This window comes from Diuraphis noxia, unplaced genomic scaffold (genome assembly GCF_037042655.1).
Source record: "Diuraphis noxia isolate RWA-SAM2 unplaced genomic scaffold, SU_Dnox_SAM2 contig0002, whole genome shotgun sequence".
Classification (NCBI taxonomy): Eukaryota; Metazoa; Arthropoda; class Insecta; order Hemiptera; family Aphididae; genus Diuraphis; species Diuraphis noxia.
This window is the reverse complement of record NW_028301712.1, coordinates 30,386,829-30,396,699: the sequence shown is the minus strand read 5'-3', so window position 1 is coordinate 30,396,699 and position 9,871 is coordinate 30,386,829. Positions and strand designations below refer to the sequence as shown.

Here is a 9,871-nt window from a genome sequence, read left to right as displayed (position 1 = left end):
TTAGCTATTTCTCCAGGTAAAACGAATGAATGAACACTATTATATTATTTTATCAAAGCAATACAAACTAAGATAAAATGTTTGTACTTACCTATATGATGGCATAGTATTATATCGTCATAGGGAATAAAGATAATGGCTTGGTAATGCCAATAATGAACATGCGTGAAATTTTGATTATTTATATAGGTATCACTATTGACACTATTTCATATTTGGAATGTGTTACCGAATTCATGAAATCGGCAGAAAAAAGTGTGCCTATTTCATGAAATTAGCAATCAAAATTTGCCGATTTTGTGAATTTGGTGGCATAGTTGCCGATTACACGTTGTCGGCAACAGCGTTGCCGATTTCATGTAATCGGCAATTTCATAAATTCGGCGTAACATATAGACCATTGTGTATATTTTATGCTTAGGTACTGTTATTTTATGGAAATAAAGAGCTACAATTTAACTTTAAAAATATTATTGATCATTATATTAAGTATAAGTGGTATAATACCTATATATTTCATAGTTTATGTAATGCAGTTAAAATAAAGAATTTTTATTCACTATAAATTATTCTAAATTTTAATATTTTTAGACGATTCATGTAAATTAAATCTATATATTTGTGTGGGGGGCAATTATGTTACCATAGGTATCTCATTTTTCTATAAAATGTTTTTAGGACTTCGGCCCACCCTGATATAAAGGGCTAGTTACGCCTATGATAATTACTAATATTAATAATAGACAATGGTAACAAAACTAAAAAACTGACATTTTCAAACTGTAATAAATAATGAAAAACAATAAATTTAAATATGAAGTATTAGCATTGATTATAGAATAGACTATAATCTATTCTATAATTAATGGTATTTCAATATTTGAGTTTCTGTTAGGAAATGTATAATAAGCTTGCAGAGACGCAGACGTTGATGGGTTCAGGGTTGACTGAGTTGAGTATTTAATTGTATAATTTACATTCAGTTAGAATATATTATTGCATATTATACTGTTGGAAAAACTACACAACATGAACAAATATGCAGGGCCGTATTTAGGGGGGAGCTACAGGGTACTGTTGCCCCGGGCGTCTGAGTAGGAGAATAAGGCGGCTAATTTTTTTATAATTTAAATTTGTATTTTGAATAATGATTAATGAGGCGTATTTTTTTAGTTGCCCCTTGGTGTCAAATTCCTAAATACGGCCCTGCAAATATGAGAGAGGGTTTTTCATTTAACGTGGGAGTGAAGCAGGTATTGCCATGGGAAAGAAAATATTAAATGCATTTTTTTATTTAATTTAGTTACCTAACCTACCTAATACCTACAGTAATTTATAATTTAAATACAACGTAGTTCCATTGGAGGTATTTTTTCGATTACCAGTTATTTATGTCTAAAAATAAAAATGTATTGTCAGAAAATTTGTTTATTCAACATTTATACACATTATGGGTAGGTTATTACCAGGTTGGTAGATTTTCTTAAATAAATAACAATAAAATTAAAGGTAGTAAGTAACATTCTAAATTAGCTAATGTGTCGTACAATTGCTAGTGTTATATCTTATATAGTTATATATATATTAATTAGGTATAAGGGTGGAAGGTATCAGCACCGTGGTTGGAAATAGTGGGTATAGGGACTATAGGGAGAGCAATAGACACGAGCAGTATACAGCCAGGCAGTGTATGAATGTGTTACACTGTTACCCTGTTGTTCATGTAAACTATCGCATAATAGTGGGTGACTACAATATGAGTAATAAGGAGTTATAACTTTGTACATATTGTTTATTTTAAATTTATGAGTGTTATTAAATATTGTAGTTATATGAGTTACATTTTATGTTTATTAATATGAGTATAATACTATAGGTAATGACTGATGAGTTTACCTTGTCATTGAATAGAGCCTTGAAAATCCATTATATTTTAGAGTTTTTGATCCTAATCTATCTATTTATATATGATAACATTTTAATATTTTATATGTCATCGAAATTAAAAAAGTACTTGTATGAATACTTTTTATAAAAATGGAATTTAAAGTATCAAAAGGCAGTTTAGAATAAAGAAAATTAGCTGAGTAAATTTTATTTAAATTTATTCTAAACAGATTATTTGACGTTATGTACAATGGGTAAAAGAGTAATTTAAATCACAATAAAGCTGAGTATAATGCACAATAACTGCACATTTAGTGCATAGATATTGACCAAAATACATAAATATAGAACAATACAATTTATTTTAGTCCGTGCGCTTGGACTGTGGTAGATAATTTCTATTATATTATAATATTTATAATTAAATACTTTTATTATGTCGTCTATGGTCTATAAATAATGAGAAGTAATAACGATTTAAATTAGGCGGGAAAACGATTGAACGTGTGAAGAGAATAAATACATACGTCACCGTTTCTTCCAGACGTGTTTGTGTTACTTCCATGTATTCATGTAGTTAGGTCCCCCCACTTAGTTCGTCACAAATTGATGTCGTAGTCGGTTCATGTGGTAAACGCGCTTCATGTCCATCTTTCTCTATCACTGTGTCTCGGTTCTACCGCGGATGGTTATTTTTTTATAAGCTTTTAATTATTTAGTATTAAGGAACAACGCCATGGTAAGTCTTTTATTCTTTCGTTGTTAATTCGTTTTAATTCACCATTTATGTTTTTATCGATTATTGCCTGGTATTTGTGTTTCGTTGTTTCCTAGTGTTTGTAAGTTGAGGTGCATGCACTCGACCCGCTAGCCCATGCCCGGCCATGTGAACTCGAGTTTAACTATTTGAATTAATACGTATTTTTGCATTCGGATACTTAGTTTCAAGACTTGTGCAATTTCAACTGTCTTAAAACGTCATACAAATAACTGATTTGTTTAATTCTTTTCTAAAAAAATGCGACATTTCTAAACCTAACCTCACTTTTGCGTAAATGATCTTTCACCACTAACAGTTTCATATTTTGGCATTAAATTCTGGGACACGTTCTATGCAATATCCTTAAGTAGTTAATATTGTTTTAATCGACGTACTATAGGTGCACCGTTACATTTTTTTTTTGAGCTGATTGACATAGGAATGACTCGTGATTGGGTTTTTCATGTCTTAGATAAAAACATTCATTCCTTTAGATTATATTTGCCCATACTCTTTTATTGTCGACATTGTATGTACTTGATGTTGCTTTAAATGAGATACTTTCTATATTTTAATTTAATTTAAAAAAAATGTTGATCAACTTATATCAATACGTTAAAAATTAATGTTTCTAGGCTTTATCCACAGCTCGGCCGTTAGTTTCTGTGTACAGTGAAAAAAATGAAGAAACCGGAGAAACTGTTGCTCTTGCTACTGTGTTTAAAGCACCCATCAGACCAGATGTTGTTAATTTCGTCCACGATAATGTCTCTAAGAACAGCAGACAACCTTATGCTGTTAGCAAACTAGCTGGTAAGAAATGTTTTTTTTATGATTTGTTAATCATTTAGTTTAGGTTTTTTAATACTTTAAGGTCATCAAACTAGTGCTGAATCATGGGGTACTGGTCGTGCCGTCGCTCGTATTCCTCGTGTCCGAGGTGGTGGTACTCACCGGAGTGGTCAAGGAGCTTTTGGTAACATGTGTCGTGGTGGACGAATGTTTGCCCCTACACGTGTATGGCGCCGTTGGCATAGAAAAATAAACGTCACTCAAAAGCGATATGCTACAGTGTCAGCTATTGCTGCTTCTGGTGTACCTGCTCTTGTTATGTCAAAAGGTAATTATATTGCATTATAAATCATAATTTAATGTTGATATGCACCCTAAATTTCTATGTATGAACTTAGTTTAATCAGTTTTCTATATATTATTATAATGTGTGCTTAATTAAATAATTTCATCAGCGTACTTTGGTAAAAATAAATTTTTCCTGAAGTTCCAATGGATTTAGACAAATTTACTAAAAAAAAATAATGTATTTTCTATTTTAAAAGAAACACTACAAATAGTGTTCTAAATAAACATGATGACATCGCTTAGAGCACTGGGTTATGATATCCTGTGATTACTTACACGTTGACAAAAGTCTGATTACAAATATATCTTTATGTCTTTATAATTTTACTTTAATTTTATAATGATGATACTCTTTACAGAGCATTGGGTTATGATTTCAATGATTACTGTTTCGTTGACATAGTCTGATTACTTTTAACTATAAGTCTACAGATAACTGCATGTATTAAAAAATTTCCACTTTTAAATCTTGATAAATAAACATTATATACCTATATTAGATGATATACCTATAAGTAAATTAACTAAAAATGATGATTCTCTTAACAGAGCATTGGGTTATGATTTCAATGATTACTTATACGTTGACACTGTCTGATTGAAGTTGTAAGCAAACATTTTTAGTTGGTATTTAATAAAAATTGAAAAATCTCATTATCCAAACTAATTAAATTATTATGTTAGTACTGACCTGACTTAGTTACGTACAACATAACAATATATATATATATATATTATCAAACATGTTTATATTAAATTGATACATGGTTGATAATACCCAATGCTAATACCTATTATGTTGTTGCAGTCAACCACCATATTTTTTTTTTCTAAGTTGACTGAAAAAAATAAAGTTAGTTATTAAGTTTTATGTTTAATAATCTAACATTTCCAGGTTAGTTACAAAAAAAAAATATATATATATATTTATAAGATTTGTAAAAATCAAGAATTTAAGCCTTTTGAATCTTTGGTTTTTAAACTCACTACTGTACAACTTGTTTGTTTTGGTCTGCTTTTAATTGAGAGCATTTATAGCAATATTCTACTTCTACAATATCCCAGCCCTTATAATATTTTAACCCGATAGTTTATATTTATTCTATATTATGTCATAAAAGGTGTTATTTTACTTTATTAATGAATAAACTTGCACATTGTCTAGTCCTATACATAATATGTATTTGTACTATATAATTTGATCGTTTAGTGCATATATTAATGTTGTGCTTTCTAGGCGTTGCCTCACTTAATATTCATATTAGTGGTGGCGGCAAGAGTATCAAACATTTATTAATCAATTTAAGACAATTTTATTTGTTATCTTTAAGGATTCACTTAATAAGTAAATAATATGAATGAAATTTTTTTTTATTTAAGGTCATTTGGTACAAGAGGTACCTGAATTCCCATTGGTTGTTTCTGATAAGATTCAAGAATACACTAAAACAAAGCAAGCTACAATTTTCTTACACCGTATCAAAGCATGGAAAGATATCCAAAAGGTTAAAATTATTTAGTTATTTTTAATACTTTTACTTATTATGAAATTGTTTTTTATTGTGTCTTATTCTATTTTTAGGTGATCAAGTCTCGCCGTTTGCGTGCAGGTAAAGGAAAAATGCGTAATCGTCGTCATGTTCAGCGTAGAGGTCCGTTGATTGTTTACAATAAAGATCAAGTAAGACATAACTTCTAATATCTTTTCTTACACAAAATAAAATATGATGCACATTATATTATAAAATGTTTTAATTTTAGATATTATAACTGAATGTTTATTGTGCTATAAAAAATGGTCTGATCTTTCCTAGTCGGCTTTTGCTTGTATTGGGGACAAACTTTCCTGACAATTTATAATCCACTATAAAACAATAATAAAATTTGCGGCATTTTACTAAACAAATTGAGTTCATCTTAATGCACATAATAATGTCCAACATTTATATAAATAATTTTTTGAAATGTTACTGTACGTGTGCTAAATTATTTTTTTTATTTCAAGGCGTACCCTGGAAATGTATTAATATTAATTCTTTTGGGTTCCATTGAACTAAAACATTTTTGATGTCACCATTATTAGTATTAACTATTGTATATTGCACACTACCATACTTGTGATATTTATATATAATATTTCTGAGTGGTCTTTTTGTGCAAAATAAAACAGATTATTTCACAGTCGCTGCTTATAATTAATTATTTATTTGCCGCATACCCAAAATAATTACAAAAGATACCCATATATAAGTGTTTCTCATTATTCAATTTTTACATTTTAATTAATGTGTTTTGTGTTAAGTTCTATAGGTTCAACACTCATGTGTAATGGTTATTCTTTGCATAATTGATGCACATAAAAATGTCCAACATGCAAATAGATAAAAATTTTGAAAATGTTACCTTAAGTGTGCTAGATAAAATATTTTATTTCAAGGCGTACCCTGGAATCATACTGCATAACTCTTTTGGGTTCCATTGAAATTGAACATGATTATGAATACAAAAGTACTTTTATTGCACAATTTCACACTTTGACTATTAATATTTGATTTTTACGAGTGGTCTTATTGTGCTAAATCAAATTTTGATTATTTCACAGTCGCTGCTATAATGATTAATTTATTTGCTGCATACTCCAAAATAATTATAAAAGATACCCATATTTAAGTTGAAATTGAAGTCATTCTTACATATTAAATAATGTGTTGTTCAGTTATATAGGTTATATTCTGATACGATAGTTACTCTTAGAACAATGAAAGCACATAAAAATGTCCAACATGCAAATAGATAAATCTTTGAAATGTTACCGTAAGTGTGCTAAATAAAATTTTTTATTTCAAGGCGTACCCTGGAATCATACTGCATAACTCTTTTGGGTTCCATTGGAATTGAACATAATTATGAACACTAAAATACTTTTATTGCACAATTTCACACTTTGATTATTAATATTTAATTTTTATGAGTGGTCTTATTGTGCTAAATCAAATTTTGATTATTTCACAGTCGCTGCTATAATGATTAATTTATTTGCTGCATACTCCAAAATAATTATAAAAGATACCCATATTTAAGTTGAAATTGAAGTTATTCTTACATGTTCAGTTATATAGGTTAAATTCTGATACGATAGTTACTCTTAGAACAATGAAAGCACATAAAAATGTCCAACATGCAAATAGATAAATCTTTGAATTGTTACCGTAAGTGTGCTAAATAAAATATTTTATTTCAAGGCGTACCCTGGAATCTACTACAAAGCTCTTTTGGGTTCCATTGAAATTGAACATAATTATGAATACTAAAATACTTTTATTGCACAATTTCACACTTTGATTATTAATATTTGATTTTTACGAGTGGTCTTATTGTGCTAAATCAAATTGATTGTTTCACAGTCGCCACAGTAGTTAATATGTATTGATGGCATACTCCAAGACAAATCACAGTTTTTTTGTTGATATATTGAAACTTCTTTTTAAAAGTTAAGTTTTATTATTGACTAATGCTGAAATTTAAGTTATTTAATTGATAGGTAGACAATATGTATTATACATCTGTCAAAAAAAATTATTCCTTTTATTTATGAGAAATGTTTGATTTATGTTTTAGGGTTTAAGAAAAGCTTTCCGTAATATCCCAGGTGTAGATTTGATTAACATCAGGAAATTAAACTTATTACACTTGGCTCCTGGTGGTCATGTTGGTCGCTTTATCATCTGGACACAATCTGCTTTCCAAAAGTTGGATGATCTGTATGGTACATGGGACAAAAAAGCAACTCTGAAGAGCGGCTATAATTTGCCTTTCCCCAAAATGTCAAATACTGATCTGACCAGGATTTTAAAATCTGATGAACTCAAGAAGTACTTGCCAGCTCCAAGGTAAATATGCTATTGATGTTTATGTTAAGTTTATAATTATTTTATGATGATAACTAACTATCACATGGGCATAAATAAATAAAATGACCAATATTAGCTAATTAGAATCTATATACGTATTAGAAAATTGGATATGATGAGGAAATCTTGGTCCGTGTTATTGATATCATATGATAATATCCAGTTAATTAAACTATTCTGATCCAATATAATATATTGTAATATATTTAATTTTTTTCAAATGGTAAGAACAATATTAATCTATTTAAATTTAAGGTTGAATCATGATGAGATTAATGCTTGGTCCGTGTTCTTGATATTATATGATAATATCCAGGTTTTATTAAACTTCTGATTAAATTTAAGGTTGAATGAATCATGATGAGATAAATGCTTGGTCCGTGTTCTTGATATTATATGATAATATCCAGGTTTATTAAACTTCTGATTAAATTTAGGAAATTAATTTAAATTTAAGGTTGAATGAATCATGATGAGATAAATGCTTGGTCCGTGTTCTTGATATTATATGATAATATCCAGGTTTATTAAATTTCTGATTGAGTTAAGGAAATCAATTTAAATGCTGAATTATGATGGGATAAATGCTTGGTGCGTGTTCTTGATATTATATGATAACATTCAGGTTTTACTAAACTTTTGATTTGACTTTTAATTTATTTACATTTTAAGTTTTAGATCTAGTCAAGTCTGTTTCTTCTTTTAATACCTATTTAGTTTACTCCTGATTTGTAATGTATGATTGATAAAAGGAATTATTTCTGATCCTTTTGATAATGCTTATAAATAAATTATCTATATAAGTAATATATTTTATTTTATCATTTGTACATGTTTCAAATTTGTCGCTTTATTTAAACTGGTGGTGGTATATATACCAGCTTGAATTTGGAAATATAGTGTTATAATTATTTCATCTTATTTATTTTATTGGATATAAGGTATCATATTGTGCTTGCATCCAGTATGCTTTTCATACTCTTCCCATTTAATGATTGTCATAAAAATCCAACAATTAATTTCTATTACTGATAATTAAAGATTTTTAAGTTGGATATGATGTAAATTTTGATTTTGAAAATACAATGATCTATAAAATTATGCTTTGTTTTAATTTCTGATCCAACAAATTCAATTTGATCTGTGTTATTAATTTTTTTTTACCAGTAATAAAATATAAATAATTGAGTTGCTAATGGTTTGTTAATAAAATATTATTTATCAATAAAATTCATACTAAATTAAGTTAAATAATATTAATTGGGTATGACGATTATTTTCTATTGATAAAACAATAATGATTATTATAATAATTTGCTTTGTTTTAATTCCAAATCCAAAGGAAATTATACCATATTATAAATTATTTGTCCTTTGTAAATTAGAATATATTTTGTCAAGTTTTCATTTTTTCATGAAGTAGTTGTATATAAACAGTTGGAAATGACGAAAACATTTTTTATAGATAATAATGATACTTTAAAATATGCTTTGTTTTAATTCCTGATCCAACTAGTAAATTTAATTATAATCAATTTGTATTTTGTATTAATTACAAGTAAAAAGATATGATTAAAAATACTAATTTTTTAATTGGTTTTATTTTTAGGATTGGATCATTACGTCGCACTCGTAAATTGAATCCATTGAGACATGTACGCACCATGCTAAGATTGAATCCTTACATTGCGGTTCAAAAACGTGTTGCAAGCAATGAAAACAAGTTAAGAACTCTGGCTCGTGAAACTTACTTAGCCAAGAAAGAAGGTGTAAGTAAAACATGCATATTTACATATAGCCTAAAATAGGCTACAGCTGTTAAATGTTGTTAATATTTTTAGAGACCAACCACTGAGAAGGGTGAAAAATTATTGAAACGTTTCATCAATGAAAAGAAAATGTTACGCGCTGCCAAAATCAAGGCTAAGAAGGTTATTGCAGTTAAGGGTTTACGTGAAGTTCATGAAAAGAAATTGGAAGCATATAAAAAGCGACTGGCAGCACGTGGTGGTGCTCCACCTACCAAGAGGTGCAAGAAACAATTACCAAAGCCAAAACCTAAGGCTAAGGCTGAGGTTAAAAAACCTGCAACTACTACCAAGGCTGCACCAAAAGCTAAGTCTACTGGTAAAGCTAAGGCATAATTGGACTAATAAACAAAATTATCATAAAA

The 9,871-nt window shown here is 28.5% G+C and overlaps 1 protein-coding gene and 1 non-coding gene across 2 annotated transcripts; both read left to right on the top strand.

Moving 5' to 3' along the window:
* Positions 1-2,467: 2,467 nt before the first annotated feature.
* On the top strand, positions 2,468-9,871 carry RpL4 (ribosomal protein L4). The gene is made up of 8 exons (XM_015511926.2): positions 2,468-2,626; positions 3,283-3,460; positions 3,522-3,767; positions 5,168-5,292; positions 5,370-5,468; positions 7,406-7,677; positions 9,308-9,467; positions 9,540-9,871. The coding sequence occupies exons 1-8, from the start codon at positions 2,624-2,626 to the stop codon at positions 9,840-9,842; spliced, it is 1,386 nt and encodes a 461-aa protein (XP_015367412.2). The 5' UTR covers positions 2,468-2,623; the 3' UTR covers positions 9,843-9,871.
* Positions 7,806-7,883, top strand: LOC149058333 (small nucleolar RNA SNORD18). The gene has a single exon (XR_016190660.1). It is a non-coding gene; the product is annotated as a small nucleolar RNA SNORD18 (small nucleolar RNA).